We start from the raw sequence: 21780 nt of genomic DNA on the forward strand, positions 1-21780 counted from the left end.
ATGCTACACTTGCCCCCACACCTCCTCCCTCACCCCTATCCCAGGCCACAAGAAGACCTTCCATATCAAACAGATGTTCACCTGTACATCTGATAATGTGGTTTACTGTATGCGCTGTTCCCATTGTGGCCTCCTCTACATCAGGGAAACCGAGCGGAGGCTTGGGGACTGCTTCCTGGAACCCCTACACTCAGTTTGCAACAAACAACTGCACCTCCCAGTCGTGAACTATTTCAATTCCCCCTCCCACTCCTTGGATGACATGTCCATCATGGGCCTCCTGCAGTGCCACAATGATGCCACCTGAAAGATACAGGAACAGCAACTCATATTCCGCTTGGGAACCCTGCAGCCCAAGGGTATCAATGTAGACTTCACAAGCTTCAAAATCTCCCCTCCGGCGATCACATCCCAAAACCAACCCAGCTCGTCCCCGCCTCCCTAACCTGTCCTTACTCCCACCTATACCCTCCTCCCACCTCAAGCCCTACCCCTATCTCCCAACTACTAACCTCATCCCACCTCCTTGAGCTGTCCGTCCTCCCCGGATGGATCTATCCCCTTCCTAACTCCCCATGTACATCCACCCTCACTGGCTCTAACCCCGCCTCTTTGACTTGTCTGTCTCTTCTCACCCTATCTTCTCCTTTATCCATCCTCTATCCGCCTCCCCCGTCTCTCTATTTATTTCAGAATCCCGTTTCCCTCCCACATTTCTGAAGAAGGGCATTGACCCGAAATGTCAACTTCCCAGCTCCTCTGATGCTGCTTTGCCTGCTGTGTTCATCCAGCTCTACACCGTGTTATAATTTTTCCAGGATTTTCTGGGGAAACTCGAATTCCTTGCAAACTCCTTTCTCTTATTCCTGTCAATTTGTCCGGATCCCGTAAAGATAGGAATCCTGCCGACTACGCCCGATTGTCAAAGATATTAATTTAGTCACACACTGGAGCTTTAGACTTCGAGGTAAAGAGGCTTTATTCGTGATATCGTGGGGAGCCAACGCTGAGAAAAGGTCAGGTCCATAGTCTCTGATGCGTACAAAAACAAGGCAATACTTATATGTGCTGATATAGATTGAGACATAGTTGTTGCAAGCGGGATAAACACAGGCACAGTTTATCACATTCCCTTAAGGGAGGTGATACGACATGTCATAAGCCATGGTTCCACAACTTGTGGTTGCTGATGCATTATATTTAAGTGGAACTTGTCTTAAGATTTGGGTCAACATTGAATAACAGTTTCTAAGTTTTCAACAGATATGCAGCAATTTGTTGCAAATCTCTTATTTGACCTATTTTCCCATCATTCCAACCTCTAAATCTAAGCTTTAGTTACATTCTACTTCTAACTGTTCTTGGCACTTTAATTCTTCTGCCACAAAGGTGCATTACAGAAATTCATTGAGACTCCTGAGATAGCATCTTCCAAACCCATGACAACTACTACTTAGAAGGACATTGGTTGCAAATATATAGGAACACCACCACCTACAAGTTCCCCTCCAACACACTCACCATCCTGACTTGGAAATACATTACTGTTGCTTTACTGCCACTGGATAAAAGCCTTGGAATTCCCTTCCTAACAGGACTGTGGTTGCCTCCACAGTCTAAGGACTGTAGCAGTTCAAGAATTCAACTCAACACTTCGTCCAGGCATATCGACATCAGCAAGAAATACTAGCCCAACCAGTGAAGCCAGTGCCCCATGAATTAGTAAAATAGATGTCTGGCGTAACTGACGATTTCTGTTAGTGTTATGACCAGTTAATCAAGTGACATCAGCTCTTCTCTTTCAATCAATTCCAACGACTATTTTTATTTCTTCTTTTGCATGTAGCTATCACACTTCAGTGAAACTTAGTTAACAAGATCAAAAATTAAATAAAGCCAATTCCAAGGTGAAAAAGTGCAGTTTCATTAGCTGCTGAATGTGAGGAAAAGAATACTAAATATGTACACAGCACAGCTAATAAAATTTAAGAAATGAAGGGAATGTGTCCACATAGACAGGAAGGAAAAAGCAGTTGCAGTTTAAACTTTAAAGAGTCCATGTGTTATGAGTCTAAATTTTGAGTCCCAACTCTATAGTTATTATCCTTTTTAATAGACAATAGACAATAGGTGCAGGAGTAGGCCATTCGGCCCTTCGAGCCAGAACCACCATTCATTATGATCATGGCTGATCATCCACAATCAGTATCCTGTTCCTGCCTCATAACCCTTGATTCCTCTATCTTTAAGAACTCTATTTATCTCTTTCTTGAAACTATCCAGAGACTTGGCCTCCACTGCCTTCTGGGGCAGAGCATTCCATATATCCACCACTCTCTGGGTGAAGAAGTTTTTCCTCAACTCTGTTGTAAATGGCCTACCTCTTATTTTTGAACTGTGTCCTCTGGTTCTGGACTCCCCCATCAGCGGAAACATGCTTCCTGCCTCCAGAGTGTCCAATCCCTTAATAATCTTATACGTCTCAATCAGATCCCCTCTCATCCTCCTAAACTCAAGTGTATACAAGCCCAGTCGCTCCAATCTTTCAACATATGATAGTCCCGTCATTCCGGAAATTGACCTCGTGAACCTACGCTGCACTCCCTCAATAGCCAGAATGTCCTTCCTCAACTTGGGAGACCAAAACTGCACACAATAGTCCAGGTGCGGTCTCACCAGGGCCCTGTACAGCTGCAGAAGGACCTCTTTGCTCCTATACTCAATTCCTCTTGTTATGAAGGCCAGCATGCCATTAGCTTTCTTCACTGCCTGCTGTACCTGCATGCTTACTTTCATTGACTGATGTACAAGAACACCCAGATCTCATTGAACTTCCCCTTCACCTAACTTGACTCCATTTAGATAGTAATCTGCCTTCCTGTTCTTGCCACCAAAGTGTATAACCGCACATTTATCCACATTAAACTGCATCTGCCATGCATCCGTCCACTCACCTAGCCTGTCCAAATCACCCTGTATTCTCATAATATCCTCCTCACATTTCACACTGCCACCCAGCTTTGTGTCATCAGCAAATTTGCTAATATTACTTTTAATGCCTTCATCTATATCATTAATGTACATTGTAAATAGCTGCGGTCCCAGTGAGCAGTGAAGCTCAGTGAGCATTGGATCTTCCAAGTTGCATTTTGACTGCTCCAAAGATGCTGCTTGGCCTGCTGTGTTCATCCAGCCCCACACTTTGTTATCTTGCATTTTGACTGTCACTGGTCTCAAAGTTGAAATCAGAAAGTCTTCTAGCTCTTGTTTACAAATCCATTTTCATTTCCACTGCCCTGCTGCTCAGAAACAGCTGTCCATTTGTACATTTGTCCATTCCTGAGGAAGGGTCACTCAACCCAAAGAGTTAACTCTGATTTCGCTCCACAGATGCTGCCAGACCTGCAGCGATTACTGTGCCTGTCTCTGATTTACAGCACCAACAGTTCTTTTGGTTTTTATTTTGTACATTTGTACACACCTGACATTTGTTCCGTGTTTTCCTGAGCTGAACATTTCATGTCCTCATGCAACTTTCAGGAAGGTATGAATTAAACAGGAGATACAAGTCAGAGCTCCACTGCCCTTTTATAATGTTAATTCTGGCACAGACTGAACTTTTATTTATTGACACTTCCGCCATCTACAATCCGACCTCTGACACTTGCGCCATCTACAATCCGACCTCCGACACTTCCAACATCTATAATCCGACCCCACCACCCAAGACATTTTTCCATCCCCACTCCTGTCTACTTTCCGGAGAGACCACTCTCTCCATGACTCCCTTGTTCGCTCCACACTGCCCTCCAACCCCACCAAACCCGGCACCTTCCCCTGCAACCGCAGGAAATGCTACACTTGCCCCCACACCTCTTCCCTCACCCCTATCCCAGGCCCCAAGATGACTTTCCACATTAAGCAGAGGTTCACCTGCACATCTGCCAATGTGGTATACTGCATCCACTGTACCCGGTGTGGCTACCTCTACATTGCGGAAACCAAGCGGAGGCTTGGGGACCGCTTTGCAGAACACCTCCGCTCGGTTCACGATAAACAACTGCACCTCCCAGTCGCAAACCATTTCCACTCCCCCTCCCATTCTTTAGATGACATGTCCATCATGGGCCTCCTGCAGTGCCACAATGATGCCACCCGAAGGTTGCAGGAACAGCAACTCATATTTCACTTGGAAACCCTGCAGCCCAATGGTATCAATGTGGACTTCACCAGCTTCAAAATCTCCCCTTCCCCCACTGCATCCCAAAACCAGCCCAGTTCGTCCCCTCCCCCCACTGCACCACACAACCAGCCCAGCTCTTCCCCTCCACCCACTGCATCCCAAAACCAGTCCAACCCATGACAACTACTACTTAGAAGGACATCTCTGCCTCCCAAACCTGTTCTTCCTCTCACCCATCCCTTCTTCCCACCCCAAGCCGCACCCCCATCTACCTACTAACCTCATCCCACCTCCTTGACCTGTCCGTCTTCCCTGGACTGACCTATCCCCTCCCTACCTCCCCACCTATACTCTCTCCACCTATCTTCTTTTCTCTCCATCTTCGGTCCGCCTCCCCCTCTCTCCCTATTTATTCCAGAACCCTCACCCCATCCCTGTCTCTGATGAAGGGTCTAGGCCCGAAACATCAGCTTTTGTGCTCCTGAGATGCTGCTTGGCCTGCTGTGTTCATCTAGCCTCACATTTCATTATCTTTATTTATTGTTGATTTCTTGAGCTTAACACAATCTGTTGAGATGATCACCACAGCTTTTTTAGGTCCGTTTTTAATCTTTTCCAATGCATTTTTTATCAATGTAAGGTCTCTGTTATTAGAAGCTGAAAGTTAAGTAGCAATAGTCCATTTTCAGCACAATTGCAATGAGGCTTGTGACTCAGAGTTCTGTCCTGCACTGTTGGAGAGGTATTATCCTTGTCTCTTATGGTAGTTTGCCCTGAAATAGCTCCTTGACTATTATCTGACTCTAGGATTACTTTACAAATCTTTTTTATTTAAACTATCGTGCCTAATACTGTTTTCTGTGAGTATGTTTCTCACTCAAACAGCCTATTCCATCCTTTCTTCACATTCTCTTGTACAAGACTGCTGGCATGATGTCAAGTCATAATTGCATCCATTTGTGTTAAGCTACAACCGGTTTGAACAAAAGTTCTTTCAGTATCTACCATACCATTCCTGAAAAGCCAATACAACTTTAAATAATTGTAGAAAATAATTAAGCACTTAAGAGTCATAGAGACTCACACACAGAAACAGACCTTTCAGTCCAAGCGGTTCATGTCGACCATGATTCCGAGCTAAACTTGTCAACACCTGCTCCTGGCCCATATCCCTCCAAACCTTTCCTATTCATGCACTTATCCAAATGTCCTATAAATGTTGTAATTGTACCCACCTCCACGACTTCCTCAGGAAGTTCTTTACACAAACAAACCACCCTCTGAGTAAAGAAAAACAGTCCATCATGCCTTTTTTAGATCTCTCTCCTCTCACCTTTAAAGTGTGCCCCCTAGTCTTGAAATGCTCCATCCTAGGCAAAAGACAACTACCATTAACTCTGTCTCTACCTCTCATTATTTTATTAACTTCTGTAAGGTTGCCTCTCGTCCTTCTACACTGCAGTGAAAAAGATCCCAGCCTATCCAGCCTATCAAACCTTCCATTCCCAGCAAATACCTGGTAAACCTCCTCTGATCCCTCTCCAGCTTGATAATATCCTTCCTGTAACTTTTATAATATTGCATCGACAGCTAGAAGAATTAAACAGTCAGCTAAACTGAAAGGGAAGATCTTTCAATAAGTAAGCATGTGCTTTCTGCTGCTGAATACCATTTCCGTTTTGCAAGGTCAAGGGAAGTTGGTAGCTTTGAGTTTCAAAACGGGAGTGCCGTCAGTAAAGTGGCATTGTGTTGTGCCTGCCCTGCAGACTGCCAGCAGGCACTCACTGTGCATGCCAATGCCCTCATCAATGTGGCATCTAGAACATAGAACACAGCACAGTACAGCACAGTACAGGCCCTTCAGCCCACGATGTTGTGCCGACCAATCATCCTACTCTAAGGTCAAACTGCCCTGCATACCCTACGTTTTACTATCCTCCAAGTGCCTATCCAAAACAAAAATCCCTAAAGTATCTGACTCTACTACCACTGCCGGCAGCGCATTCCACACGCTCACCACTCTCTGTGTGAAGAGCCTACCTCTGACATCTCCCCCATACCTTCCTCCAATCACCTCAAAATTATGCCCCCTTGTAATAGTCATTTCCGCCCTGGGAAAAAGTCTCTGACTATCCACTCTATCTATACCTCGTACCATCTTGTACACCCCTGTCAAGTCACCACTCATCTTTCTTCGTTCCAATGAGAAAAGCACTAGCTCCTTCAAACTTTCCCCATAAGACCTGCCCTCCAGCCCAGGCAGCATCCTGGTAAATCTCCTCTGCACCCTCTCTAAAGCTTCCAACGCTTTCCTATAATGAGGCGACCAGAACCGAACACAATATTCGAAGTGTGGTCTAACCATGGTTTTACAGAGCTGCAATACAGCCCCGAAACCCTTAAACTCAATTCCCCTGCTGATGAAAGCCAACACACCATGCGCCTTCTCTACAACCCTATCAATTTGGGTAGAACTTTGAGGGATCTATTCACATGGACCCCAAGATCCCTCTGTTCCTCTACACTGCCGAGAATCCTGCCATTACCCCTGTATTCTGCATTCAAATTCAACTTTCCAGAATGAATCACTTCACACTTTTCTAGGTTGAATTCCGTCTGCCACTTTTTTGTCCAGCCCTGCATCCTGTCAATGTCCCATTGCAACCTACAACAGCCCTCCACACTACCCACAACTCCACCAACCTTCACATCATCGACAAACTTACTAACCTACCCTTCCACTTCCTCATCCAAGTCATTTATAAAGATCACAAAGAGCAGAGGTCCCAGAACAGATCCCTGCGGAACACCACTGTTCACCGAGCTCCAGGCTGAATACTTTCCATCTACTACCACCCTCTGTCTTCTATTGGACAGCCAGTTTTGTATCCAGACAGCCAAATTTCCCTGAATCCCAGGCCTTCTTATTTTCTGAATGAGTCTACCATGTAGAGCCTTATGAAATGCCTTGCTAAAATCCATATACACCACATCTACTGCTCTACCTTCATCAATGTGTTTTGTCACATCCTCAAAGAATTCAATAAGGCTTGTGAGGCATGTCCTGCCCCTCACAAAGCCATGCTGATTATTTCTAATCAAACTGTGCTTTTCCAAATAATCATAAACACTATCTCTCAGAATCCCCTCCAATAATTTGCCCACCATAGAAGTAAGACTGGCTGGTCTGTAATTCCCAGGATTATCCCTGTTCCCTGTCTTGAACAAGAGAATGACATTTGCCACCCTCTAACGTGATTCTAGCACGATTCACTCCAAACATGGACATATGTTGAGGATTTTTTACATTAAACCACACTTATTGCAATCAAACTGGAAAACAGAAGCAATATATTGGAGTAAGTCAGCAGGCCCGGCAGCATCTGTGGAGAGGAAAACTGAGTTAAACTCTCTTAGGGCGGCACGGTGGCTCAGTGGTTAGCACTGCAGCCTCACAGCTCCAGGGACCCGGGTTCGATTCCCATCTCGGGCGACTGCCCTTGTGGAGTTTGCACATTCTCCCTGTGCCTGCGTGGGTTTCCTCCCACAGTCCAAAGATGTGCAGGTTAGGTGGACTGGCTGTGCTAAATTGCCCATAGCGTTCAGGAGTGTGTGGGTTATAGGGTGGATGGGTCTGGGTGGGATGCTTCAAGGGGCAGTGTGGACTTGTTAGGCCAAAGGGCCTGTTTCCACACTGTACAGAATCTAATCTAATCTTCCTATTGGATCAAACTCTGTCTTTTGTTTGTATCATGGAATAAAGACTAACATTTATCTGGGAGTCATTGGTAAACTTTCACTTACATAACAGTTATCATTCTATATCTGTTTATTTATGTCAGCATTGCAACATTAAGATTCCATTTATTATTGCCTGCTTTTGAGTACACCACCTGTATATTTACTGGGGATTGAGAAGTGCAACTTTTGAAAAAACATATGCTGTTCTTTGTGTTGAATGCATTATTTTCAGTATCTACTCTTTTGGTATTTGCAATACATTTAGTAGATGCATTACTGAGTTTGTGCGTAGTGTTTTGCAATTGGGAGCTTAAAAACATGGTTGTTTTGTTCTTGAATGGTAAGATTGGGACACAGCTTTATTTTTAGTAGTGTTTTTCAATGCTTCACCCGTGTGGTACATCTGCATGCAGTGGCGCTCATTGTTGGTAGGACCTCATTAAACCAAGATAATTTGCCACAACAACTCCTGCCAATTTTACGTAAACTTTGTGTATCGAAGTACACTTCCAGAGAAGTCATTGATCTTTATGCTGTTATAACAAGGAGATAGAGAGCCCAACTAGATCAGACTTTCTACCTGTATAATTTGGAACACAGTAAAATTAAATCTTCAAAGGCTCCCAAAAAGTTGCTGTCAAGTTACTAACCAGGCTTTAGAATAAACAGTCCCAGACTTAAAATGATTAATTCCAGACACTGACTTTGTATCGCAAACAAAAGTCTTAATTATTTATTAAATGCACATTTTGTCTAGCAGAGAGAAACTTAAATGCTAAGTTAAACTGAGTAATTTCTAGTTGTTTTCAGCTCCCATTCACACAAAGCACAGGCAAACATAATTAAAGAATAAATAAAAGAAAATAACAAAACTGGCTAGATTGCTTAAATGGTTTTGATACTCTGTTATTTCACAGGCATAAATGTGGACTCTTTGGTTACTTTTGTGATATGTTGATCAAGTTCACCTTCTCAGTTCACTCAAACAAAGGCAGTAATCCTTCTAACTCTACTTTTTACTCTTTTAGTTTCCAAAAGAGGCAGGTTAGGCAGGAGTTTTGAAATCTTTATGATCTATAGTCAGCAGCCAAGCTCATCTCCACAGAACCCTTACGGAAGTACATCAGGGTAGTAGAACAGAACTCAGAAATCTGTGTTACAGCTACAGAAAAGATGCAGAGAAAGATCAGTTCTAATAAATGAGAGGTCTGTTCATAAGTCATAAGAGTGGGGAAGAGGCTGTTCTTGAATCTGTTCATACGAGTATATAAACCTTTATATCTTCTGCCCCATGGAAGAGAGTGGAAGAGAGTATAACCAGGGTGAGAAAGGTTTTTGACTATGTCGGCTGCTTTCCTGATGCAACGGGAAGTACAGACGGAGTCAGTGGAGGGAAAGCTGGTTTGTGTGATGGACTGCACTGTGTTCACAGCTCACTGTAATTTCTTGAGGTCTTCAGCAGAGCAGTTGCCATACCAAGCTGTGATCCATCCATAGAGGTTGCTTTCTACGATGCATTTATAAAAACTGGTAAGAGTCATTGTGAACATGCCAAATTGGTAACCTTTACTAGGCCTAGAATCCTTACAGTGTGGAAGCAGATCATTCAGTCCATTGAGTTCACACTGAGCCTCCAAACAGCATCCCACCCCCCCCCTACCTACTTCTGCATTCTGCATGGCCAATCCACCTAACCAGCACATTTTTGGACTGTGACAGGAAACCAGAGCACCCAGAGGAAACCCTCACAGACATGGGGAGAACATGCAAACTCCACACACAGAGTCACCTGAGAGTGGAATCAAGCCCATGTCCCTAACACTGTGAGGCATTAGAGCTAACCACTGAACTACCATACCACACTCAACCATCTTCAAAATCCTGGAGACAGTTCTAAGTTTTGATGAGGCTTTTGAGGGACCAGCGAGGCATGGAGTAATGGAGAGCCTTCAGAAGGGAATGTAACCAATGTAGCTAAAGATACAGTCTCCAATAACGAGGCATAGGGATGGATGGAAGTCCAGAGCTGGCCAGCACAAGAGATTTTGTGGGATTGAGGTTTCATAAGGCCAGAGGAGGTAACAGATAACAAAGAGTTTTATTTTTAGTCACTTTTGACTGGACCAGCATGAATTGCCTGAGCCTGGTTGCCCTTGAGCAGGTGGTGAAGTCCATGTGCTGTAGGTTGATTTTTACAACTGGATTGCTAGACCGTTTCAGGGGGCAGTTAAGAGTCGACCACATTGCCGTGGGTCTGGAGTCACAGGTAGGCCAGACCAGGTAAGGATGGCAGTTTCCTTCCCTAAAGGACATTAGTGAACCAGATGGGGTTTTTCCCATTGATGATCAACAGTGGTTTTATAATCATCATTTGACACATAATTCCAGATTTTTATTGAATTCAAATTTCAACATCAGCCTTACTGGAATTCAAACACAAGTGTACATTTTCGGTCAATGAATGTGGCTGAACAGGATAGACTGTAGCTGGCAGCGTTTTAAATGGACTCAAGCTTCTGTAGGTAAGCCAGGAGACTTTAGAATTGTTGATCCTGGAGGCAACAAATGATTAATGAACGATCCAACAGATCTTCAGAGGTGTGGGCTCATGTATGTGGTATTCTGGAAGTCTTTTTGATAGAGAGATATAGCGGCAGAAACTCAAATCCAAATCGGACAAGCTGTTGTACAGCTTGAGACTGTATATCCAGAAAGGAAGATGAAATCAATGCTACGCGTATTGGCACTGAAAGGCAATTGTTTTGATCTTCCAAATGTTTAGGGGCAATGCCAGGCTTGGGGCAGTGAAAGCATTGAGGAGGGCTGGCAGTCTGGTTGTTGTAATGTTGTGGAGGTGCTGGTGTTGGACTGGGGTGGACGAGGTCAGAAATCATTCATTGTAAGCACAGGTATGGAAGCAAAAGCCAAGGGACATAATCTCGACAAGAGACCAGAAGGGGTCAAAGATGGGGAATTGAAAGACTTCAGCGGCGATGAAAAGAAATGAAGAGAGAGATTCGCTGCGTGTGGAGAGGTAAGAAAGGTGCATTACAAGAAAATTTTGCACCTCTTCATTCCTTATGGAAGAAGCTGGTGGTGTCTGTGTGCTGTGGCCTTGCTGAGAACAATCAACAGACAAAACTTAGAGGTAATAGGAAGTTTTCTGATGAAGGGCCTAGGCCCAAAACGTTAGCTTTTCTGCTCCTAAGATGCTGCCTGGCCTGCTGTGTTCATCCAGCTCCACACCTTATTATCTCAGAGACAAAACTTAGTTTGTGATTGATGTTTCACGTAACTATAGTTTGATTGGAACAGAGATATAGAGTTAAAACAATAACAAGGCACTTCAAAACTACAAATGCATTGTATTACATTGAATTTAATTGCAGGACGAAATTTGCCCAGAATTTTGCCCAGCATTCTGTATACTCCAGCCCATCTTATCAATACATTCATCTAGTCTTTTTCTCCCAAATTTACCTCTATGGCTCTTAATTCTGCAGCTGATTTTAAAGGTTAAAGCAAAATATTCCAAAACTCAATAGTACAAATCTGTTCCGAAGAAAACTTGAAACGGTAACTCTGCTTTCTCTCTTCAAGTGCTGCTGGACCTGTTGAGTTCCTCTAGCAATTTCTGATTTTGTCACTGATTTTCAGTCTTTTGTTTCATCTCAGGGGCAATTTGTAATATCAGTTTTTATAAAAAAAGCATAAATTGTCCATTATACGTAATAAAAATTGGCAAAGCACAAATCAGGATTTTCTTTGCCCTTTACAGGAGTAAGGAGTTTAGTGTTGGGTAACGCAAGCACCTGACTGAAAAATGATGATGGTTTCATTTTGTTTTTAAGTTGAGTGGAGGTGTCCTGGATGTAATCACATACATGAATGTCCGCAGTCAAACCATGCCTCGGTTATAACTGATTGAATGAAAAGGCCAAATGAAGTATTTCCTTGTGTTTGCATTTCCTCATACCAGCAACATTCTCCATAACTTTTGACATAATCTGTATGTTGCCTCAACAGCATTCCTGAAGTGTAGAATGCAAAATCCCCACACACAATAATCCCAGGGTGATTTATATCATCTTAGTTTACATTTCTCTTATGAGTGTGGGAACGGTCATGGTTGTGAACACATTTAGACGTTGAGTCATAAATATTTTAATGTAAACCTAAAGCAAAAACCTGCCATTTGTCCAACCTTACTAGTTACAACACTTAACAAGTTAATTCCATTTTTGATTTTTCTAACAGCATTTCCAACAGTCAAAAGTGTATTATTGAAGGAAGAACCTTTTCTCTCTTGCTCAGGAGGAATGGAATTGTGGGAGATATAGCAGTTTGGATCGGAAATTGGCTTGCTGAAAGAAGACAAAGGGTGGTAGTTGATGGGAAATATTCATCCTGAAGACCAGTTACTAGTGGTGTACCGCAAGGGTCGGTGTTGAGTCCACTGCTGTTTGACATTTTTATAAATGACCTGGATGAGGGCGTAGAAGGATGGGTTAGTAAATTTGCAGACGACACTAAGGTCAGTGGAGTTGTGGATAGTGACGAAGGATGCTGTAGGTTGCAGAGAGACATAGATAAGCTGCAGAGCTGGGCTGAGAGGTGGCAAATGGAGTTTAATGCAGACAAGTGTGAGGTGATGCACTTTGGTAGGAGTAACCGGAAGGCAAAGTACTGGGCTAATGGTAAGATTCTTAGTAGTGTAGATGAGCAGAGAGATCTCGGTGTCCATGTACACAGATCCTTGAAAGTTGCCACCCAGATTGACAGGGCAGTTAAAAAGGCATACAGTGTTTTAGCTTTTATTAATAGAGGGATTGAGTTGCGGAACCAAGAGGTTATGGTGAAGCTGTACAAAACTCTGGTGCGGCCGAACTTGGAGTATTGCGTACAGTTCTGGTCACCGCATTATAAGAAGGATGTGGAAGCTTTGGAAAGGGTGCAGAGGAGATTTACTAGGATGTTGCCTGGTATGGAGGGAAGGTCTTACGAGGAAAGGCTGAGGGACTTGAAGCTGTTTTCATTAGAGAGAAAAAGGTTGAGAGGTGACTTAATTGAGACGTATAAAATAATCAGTGGGTTAGATAGGGTGGATAAGGAGAGCCTTTTTCCTAGGATGGTGACGGCGAGCACGAGGGGGCATAGCTTTAAATTGAGGGGTGAGAGATATCGGACAGATGTCAGAGGTAGTTTCTTTACTCAGAGAGTAGTAAGGGAATGAAACGCTTTACCTGCAACAGTAGTAGATTCGCCAACTTTCGGTACATTTAAGTCGTCATTGGATAAGCATATGGACGTACATGGAATAGTGTAGGTTAGATGGGCTTCAGATTGGTATGACCGGTTGGCACAACATCGAGGGCCGAAGGGTCTGTACTGTGCTGTAATGTTCTATGTTCTATGTCCTATGTTCATAATAGACAAGGGTGGAGGCACTATAGCCCCACTCCTTAGACAGCATTAACTTGTTGGCAAGATTAACCTGAGGATCACTGCACCTCGAGCACGGGGTAAGGTTGAGAAGTCAGGACCTTCATGGAGATCACAGTCAGTCTAGGAACTGAGCCCATGCTGTTAGCATCAGTCTGTATTGTAAACCGGCCACCTAAGATAACCAAGCAACATTTGATTATGTTCTGCTATGATTCAAATCTCTTGTTTGCTGTTGCTCTTTTTTTTGCCAATTTCATCCAATTTGCCATACACCAATCACCTTAATCTGCTCGATTGCCTCCCAAGTTGTCGTAAGCTCGCTCCCCAAGATGAAGAGCATTTCTCCTTTACATCTGGCGTCTCCTCAAAAGAAATGATTTTCACGCCTAGTCTTCTCTGAAACCCTTGTGGCCGCTTAAAATTATTTTCCCTTCCTCAAGATAGTCCCATTTCATTTGAAAAGAAGCTGGCTCATTAGTCCTAATGACCCCATCAGGACATATGAATGTGATGAACTGTGATGCTTGATTCTTCCTTGGACATGTGCCAAACATTTTTGCCATGCTAGCATGATCAATATCTAAGAAGACTTGCCTGGCTACACCACGGTGAGAGGATAATGGGGAACATAAATTACCTGTAGCAAAGCAACTCACACTTGTAGGAGGATGATTACACACTGCATAATTACCTCGTTTTTATTTGCCTGTTGGGACATGCAATGTCCTGTACTGTAGTAAAAGATACAGGCAGGAGAACATTGTAAATACATTTTCCCTACTGTTCCCTACTAAATGCATTTTTTCAATTTGCACAGCATAAAAGATTATTTCTCTTTGGATTAATTAAATGAGGTTTTTTTAAAAAAGGTATTTCTGTACTCATAGAGAGACACACTACTGAATTAGGCAATTTGGCCCACCGTGACATTATTATAAAAAATACTCCCTTTAAGACTGACCTGGGACATGTCCTCGAGGTAATAGAGAGGAGCTCATGTTCATTGGAGCATGCATTCAAGAGCTGGTTTTAGCCAATAAAGGGTGCTTGGTTAGGAAGGGGCTAGCTGGTTGGACTTTATTTGCTCTTCACAGTTCAATACAATCAATTGTGGAAGAGAAACTAACTCCTGATTCCAGTTTACTGGATATAAATGGATAACCAGCAAAATCGTTTATCATACAGTTGGTGAGAATTTTGAGGACATAACCAAAATGATTGAGCGCAGAGGGACAGACATTGTCTGCATAGACTTTAGTAAAGCCTTTGACAAGATTTTGCATGGTGGACTGATTAGTAAAGTTAGTTCACATGGGGTTCAGGGAAAGTTTGCTTTAATCGGTACAAAATTGGCTTGACAGTCGGAGACAGAAGTGTGATTTTCAGACTAGAGGCCTGTGACCAGCAGGGTGCCACAGGGATTGGTGCTGGCTCTGCTGAATAAACAATTTGGATGAGATTATAGAAGGCTTGCTTAGTAAGTTTGTGGATGACACCAAACATAATGCTATATTGAACAGTGAAGAAGGTTATCTAAGATTACAAAGAGATAACAAATTGTGGAGCTGGATGAACACGGCAGGCCAAGCAGCATCTCAGGAGCATAAAAGCTGACATTTCGGGCCTAGACCCTTCATCAGAGAGGGGGATGGGGAGAGGGAACTGGAATAAATAGGGAGAGAGGGGGAGGCGGTCCGAAGATGGAGAGAAAAGGAGATAGGTGGAGAGGAGAGTATAGGTGGGGAGGTAGGGAGAGGATAGGTCAGTCCAGGGAAGACGGACAGGTCAAGGAGGTGGGATGAGGTGGTAGGTAGGAAATGGAGGTGCGGCTTGAGGTGGCAGGAAGGGATAGGTGAGAGGAAGAACAGGTTAGGGAAGCGGAAACAGGCTGGGCTGGTTTTGGGATGCAGTGGGGGGAGGGGACGAACTGGGCTGGTTTTGTGATGCAGTGGGGGAAGGGGAGATTTTGAAACTTGTGAAGTCCACATTGATACCATTAGGCTGCAGGGTTCCCAAGCGGAATATGAGTTGCTGTTCCTGCAACCTTCGGGTGGCATCATTGTGGCACTGCAGGAGGCCCATGATGGACATGTCGTCTGAGGAATGGGAGGGAGAGTTAAAATGGTTCGCGACTGGGAGGTGCAGTTGTTTGTTGCGAACTGAGCAGAGGTGTTCTGCAAAGCGGTCACCAAGCCTCCGCTTGGTTTCCCCAATGTAGAGGAAGCCACACCGGGTGCAATGGATACAATATACCACATTGGCAGATGTGCAGGTGAATATCTGCTTGGTATGGAAAATCATCTTGGGGCCTGGGATAGGGGTGAGGGAGGAGGTGTGGGGGCAAGTGTAGCACTTCCTGCTGTTGCAGGGGAAGGTGCCAGGTGTGGTGGGGTTGGAGGGGAGTGTGGAGCGGACAAGGGAGTCATGGAGAGAGTGGTCTCCCTGGAAGGCAGACAAGGGTGGGGAGGGAAAAATAGCTTGGGTGGTGGGGTTGGATTGTAGATGGCGGAAGTGTCAAAGGATGATGCGTCGTATCGGAGGTTGGTGGAGTGGTATGTGAGAACAGATCTTGATCAGTTGGGCTAGTGATAATGGGAACTGCAGATGCTGGAGAATCCAAGATAACAAAATGTGAGGCTGGATGAACACAGCAGGCCCAGCAGCATCTCAGGAGCACAAAAGCTGACGTTTCGAGCCTCTCTGATGAAGGGCCTCGGCCTGAAATGTCAGCTTTTGTGCTCCTGAGATGCTGCTTGGCCTGCTGTGTTCATCCAGCTTCACACTTTGTTATCTTGATCAGTTGGGCCAATGGGCTGAGGAGTGGTAGATGGAGTTTAATTTGGATAAATGTGAGGTGTTGGTAAAATAAACAAAGGCAGGACTCATACAATTAATGATAGGGGCCCGTGTAGTGCTGTTGAACAGGGACCTTGGGATTCAGGTACATAGTTCTTTGAAAGTTACATCACAGGTAGATAGGGTGGTTAAGAAGTGTTTAGTACACTTGCCTTCATTGCTCAGGCCTTTGAGTGTAGGAGTTAAGACACCGTTTTGAGGTTGTACAGGACATTGCTAAGGCCTCTTCTGGAGTACTATGTACAGTTCTGGTCACCCTGCTTGGGGAAGGATATTATTAAATTGGAGACAGTTCAAAAAATATTTACCACAATGTGCCAAGACTGGAGGATTTGAATTATAGGGAGAGGCTGGATGGGCTGAAACTTTTTTTCACTGGAGTGTAGAAAAATGAGGAGTGACTTTACAGAGGTTTATAAAATCACAAGAGACGTGGTTAAGGTAAATAGCAAAAATATTTTCTGCAGGGTGGGAAATTTTAAGGTGAGAGGAGAAAGATTCAAAAAGGGATGTTAGGGGGCAACGTCTTCACACAGAGGGCGGTTCATTTGTGGAATTCTTTACTTCCTTTCCTCATTCACAGGATAAGGGTGTCACTGGCTAGGCAGCATTTACTGCCCATCCCTAATTGCCCAGAGGGCAGTTCAGAGTCAACCACATTGCTGTGGGTCTGGAGTGACATCTTCACCAGACCAGGTAAGGATGACAGCTTCCTTCCCCAAAGGGCATCAGTGAACCAGATGGGTTTTTCCTGACAATCGGCAATGGATATATGGTCATCATTAGATTCGTAATTCCAGATGTTGATTGATTGATTGAATTCAAATTCCATTATCTGTCATGGCGAGATTCAAACAAAGGTCCCCAGAACAGTATCTGGGTCTCTGGATTAACAGTACAGTGATGATACCACTGGGCCATTGCCTCCCCTGCTGGACTACCAGAGGAAGCAGTAGATGCAGGTACGATTTCAACGTTGAGAAGACATTTGGACAGGTGCATGAATTGTAAAGGTTAGAGGGGTATGGGCCAAATGTAGGCAAGTGGGACTAGTTTAATTTGGGAAACTTGGCTGGCGTAGATGAGTTACACTGAAGGGTCTGTTTCTGTGCTGTTTGACAGTATGAATCTATGACTGTATAATATAAAACACCATGCCTGCGCTTGTTCTATGAAAGAATAAATTGATTATTCCTGTTTCTCCATCTCTTTCCTATCGCCTTGAAAATGTTTCTCCTTTAAGAATTCAACTAGTTCCCTTTTTAAAATTGGCAGTGGAGTCTGCTTCTGTAATCTATTTAGGGGCTGCGTTTCAAATCATGACAACCTATTGATTGATCTTTATTGTCAATTACTCATGTAAATAGAGGGAGAGTTTTCACACCGGCGAGTTGCCGAGCGATCTGGGTGTTCTGATATATGGTGTGCAAAATGCTCTGATATAAGTGCAGCAAGTGATTTAGAAGGCGAGCGGAATGAGTGTTATTTATTTCAGGTGGAATGGAATATAAAAACAGTTGTAGAGTGCTGGTGAGTCTATGTCTGTATTACTGTCATCTTTCCATTGCAAGGCCAGAAGTGGGAATAGTACTGATGAGTTCCCAATATTCGAAAACCTGCTTGAGTTTGTGTGTCAGCGACAGCTTGCTTTATTCAGTACCATTTGGACCTCGTCAGAAACTGAATCATTTGCAGCAAAAAGTGTAAAATATCCAGATACTGACAAAAACGTCATCAACCTAAAACACTAACTTTGCTTCTCTCACCTCAGAAGCCGCCAGACTTCCTGAGTATTTTCTGCCTGTATTCCAGATCTCCAGCATTTTGCTTCCATATCGAGTGTGGGACTGACAGGGTCAAGTCAGAGCATGTTTCTTTTTTGCTTCAGTCACTCATGGGACCTGGATGTTGCTGGCTGGGCCAGCATTTGTTGCCTTTGAGGATTGCCAAAGTGAATATTTTGCAATTCCTCTTGTGTTAAGTTACTGTTAATGGTAAAGTACAGGAAATCCATTAATGCAACCTTCAGCCCCTTGCTTCAAAAATTAATCTCCCAGAGTATGCTGCCATGATTAAAATAAGTGTATGTGGAAAAGTACAAGAAAACATTATCTATTTGCTCAGCGATCATAACAACTGCAGATGCTAGCGTCAGAGATAACACAGCGTAGAGCTGGAGGACCACAGCAGGCCAGGCAGCTTCAATCATCACTAACTGATTGATTGGCAAAGGAATTGGGGAAATCTGTCAATCTTAAATGGATGTTTCTTTTTTAAGAGTGAGATATCTCTTCGACAGTGAGCAATGCCTCACCAGCAGACCATCTCGGTAATGAGCTACCTGGTTTCAATGATGAGACAAGTATAACTGAGGACAAGGCCCAACTGTGATCTTTCATTCACTTCCAAAGGCATAAACTGACCAATCATTGAGGGGTTTCTTGTGGGGATAGTGATAATGGTAATGTCAATGGTGACCCTTACTCTGTAAGCTTTGCCAAAACTATATAAGGCACCAGCTGGATCACTGTGAACAGTTTTCACAGAATCCCTACATTATGGAATCAGGCCTTCAGCCCAACACCAAACCTCAGAGCATCCCAACCAGACCCATCCCCCTGTAACCCACCTAATCTACACATCCCTGAACACTACAGGCAATTTAGCATGGCCGATCCACCTAGCCTACACATCTTTGGATTGCGGGAGGAAACCGGAGAACCCGGAGGAAACCCACACAGACATGGGGAGAATGTGCAAACTCCACACAGATAGTCGCCTGAAGGTGGAATCAAATCCGGGTCACCAACGCTGTGAGGCAGCAGTGTTAACCACTGAGCCATCGTGCTGCTGTAAATTTGGGTCCCTTTTCTAAGAAAGTATATGCTTCCTTAGAAAAGGGGCCCAAAACTGTTCACAGTGAACCAGAGGCAGCCCAAAGAAGGTTCACTAGGCTGATACCAGGCATGGGGGGACTGCCTTACAAGGACAGGTTGGGTAAATTGAGCCTGTATTCCACTGGAATGTAGAAGAATGAGAGATTACATCATTGAAGCCTACAAGATTATTAGGGGATTTGACAGGATAAGTGTGTAAAGTTGTTTCTCCTTATGGGAGAGTCTAGGACCGGATGGCATCATCTCAGAATTGGAGGTCAAACATGAGTCAAACAAGAGATGAGGAATTTCTTCTCTCAGAGGGTAGTGAATCTGTGGATTTCTTTACCCCAGGGGCCTGTCAAGGCTGAATCTTTAAGTAACTCAAAGCTGAGACAGACAGATCTTTATTCAGTGAGGGAATCAAGGATTAAGAGGTAAAGGCAAGAAAATAGAGTAGAGGATAATTATGATCTAATTGAATGGAGAATCGGGCTCGATGGGTTAAATGGCCTACTCTGCTCTAAATCCTCTGATCTTATGACCTTAAGTTCCACAGTGCTATGGAATTGTATTAGGCTGTCTTGAATGTCATAGAAGCACCCAGTCTATTCCAGCCTGCGCTAAACACTCCTCCATTGTGGTCTCCCACTGCTTATTCGTCAGGGGGATCCCTGTTTCTCTAGCTTCTGCAAATATATCTTGTTCCAGCACTTCACCACCCCCACCCCCCCACTACATAGTTCACCTCAACGTGGACAGTACATCATCGCACTCTCCTGGCTTCCCAAACCACCCTGAGCTACGCCAGAGAGTCCCTTCGCTCAGGGGCCAAAGGAAACATTTCAAAGGCCAGACTAACCCCTGGGATGGTGGGACTGATGTAGGTGAGGGGACAGTAGGTCACCACAGGATAGAAGAATGTAGGGGAAAATTTTACAGAAACATACTAACTTCTGAGAGGATGATGAGACAAGGTCCATGCAGGAAGGATGTTGCTGATGACCAGGGAGTCCAGAACCAAGGGTCACAGTTTGAGGATTCAGGGTAGGCCATTTAGGACTGAGGTGAGGAGGAATTTCTTCAGTTGTAAGCCTATGGAATTCTCAGCTGGAGCCAAAGCATCATGTCTGTCCTTAAAGCCTTCAGATAAATTCTTCAGGGTTTAGAGATCAAAGGGTATAGGCGTAAAGTGCAAAGTGGGGACTGAATTGGCTGATCAACCATGATCATGTTGAATAGCAAAAAGCAGGCTCATCAGACTGAATGGCGACCCCTGTTCCTATTTTCTGTGTTGCTATCACTTTAAAGCCTTCAGGAATGAGATGCTCATTTGTAACCAAAATGATGAACCATTAAAATGGGATCAATACCTCTTGCTCCCAAGAGTAAGCGTAGAGAGCGAGCGCAAAGAGAGAGCAAAACTCGAACCAATAAGCTAGCACCATCTGTACCCATTGACAACTGATGCCTTCACAGTGGAATAGCCTGTAGGAGCAATCAGGCTTATAAACCACCCCAAACCCCCTACCAACAATGAAATGTCACGCAGAAATCTGCATGAAGGAAACATCCAAAATACAAGAGATGGCTTGTCAATGGAGATTTTATGAAATGGCTTCAACTCATGTGTGTAAGTGGTCTTTGAAATGGGTAATTTCAGAGGCATCTGGGAGAAATGATGATCTTATTCTGTTTGTCTTCTGTAGGTGATCCGAGTGAAAGAGAGTGCATTAACTGATGGCTGACCCAGGTAAGAAACAGGAGATAAACTGAGCTCGCATAAAATGCCAATTTGTGTGAAAAACGGAAAAGCGCCAGCAGAATATATTGAACACGTGCAGCAGTGTCTGGGGAAAGAAATGACAGTGTTTTGGATGAGGCTTCTATTTTCACAACAGATATATTTCTATTCAGTAAATGTATTCAGTGGCTGGCTGATGTGAATTGCATAATAAAGTTGATGGGTTAGGGATGCATCCTGGCCTGTAATGAATGGTATATGTGACAGGTCTGTTATATGTCATACTCAGTACACTGTTCTATTGAAGATATCAGAACTGAATATCATGGAGTAGCATCATTTAGAGTGATAGTGTATGATCGGTGTATCACAGCCGTCTAAAACAGATCACTACCCCAATAATTACTTAGAAAATTTGATGTTATTTTCATTCATTGTGCTGATTTTCAAAGAAATGTCTTTAAAAAAAAATCAGGTGCAAACCAACTGTGAGCATATCAATTTTATCCACAGTGGATTGGGAGAGTTTAATGTGAAGGCTCAGCTCAGGTTTCCAATAGCAATTGAGGAACAATACGAGCAGCTGGTGTCTTTTTATAAAAACTTAAATGCTTAACATTAATTTGGTTATGCTGTGTGAGAGCAGCTTCTGTTCCTGGGTTCAAACCACTCATTCGCCTGCCTACCCTTGCTTAGTGTATTTCCAGCAACTCTCCCTCCTTTCCTCGAGGCATCTCCACCACCTGTTTTGTGGTCCACTTCTGCCAAGGCAAGAGATTCCCATTCTCACAGTGACCAGCACAGTGGCACTTAGGAGCAGGCCATTCAGCCCCTCAAGCCTGTTCTACCATTCAGAGACTGATCTGTGGCCTAATTCCATAGACCTGCCTTTGGCCCTTCATCCCTTAATACCCTTGCTTAATAAAAAATTTACC

General features: G+C 43.9%; 1 protein-coding gene across 1 annotated transcript in view; it reads left to right on the plus strand.

The window, feature by feature from the left end:
* The window catches only part of LOC125458022 (phospholipid scramblase 2-like), a 77109-nt gene that overhangs the window by 26378 nt on the left and 28951 nt on the right, over positions 1-21780 (plus strand). Inside the window, exon 2 of the mRNA XM_048542880.2 lies at positions 20811-20854. Within this exon, the coding sequence (XP_048398837.1) occupies positions 20842-20854 (13 nt within the window). The 5' untranslated portion in view covers positions 20811-20841. The remainder of the gene's footprint in view (positions 1-20810; positions 20855-21780) is intronic.

This window comes from Stegostoma tigrinum, chromosome 14 (genome assembly GCF_030684315.1).
Source record: "Stegostoma tigrinum isolate sSteTig4 chromosome 14, sSteTig4.hap1, whole genome shotgun sequence".
Classification (NCBI taxonomy): Eukaryota; Metazoa; Chordata; class Chondrichthyes; order Orectolobiformes; family Stegostomatidae; genus Stegostoma; species Stegostoma tigrinum.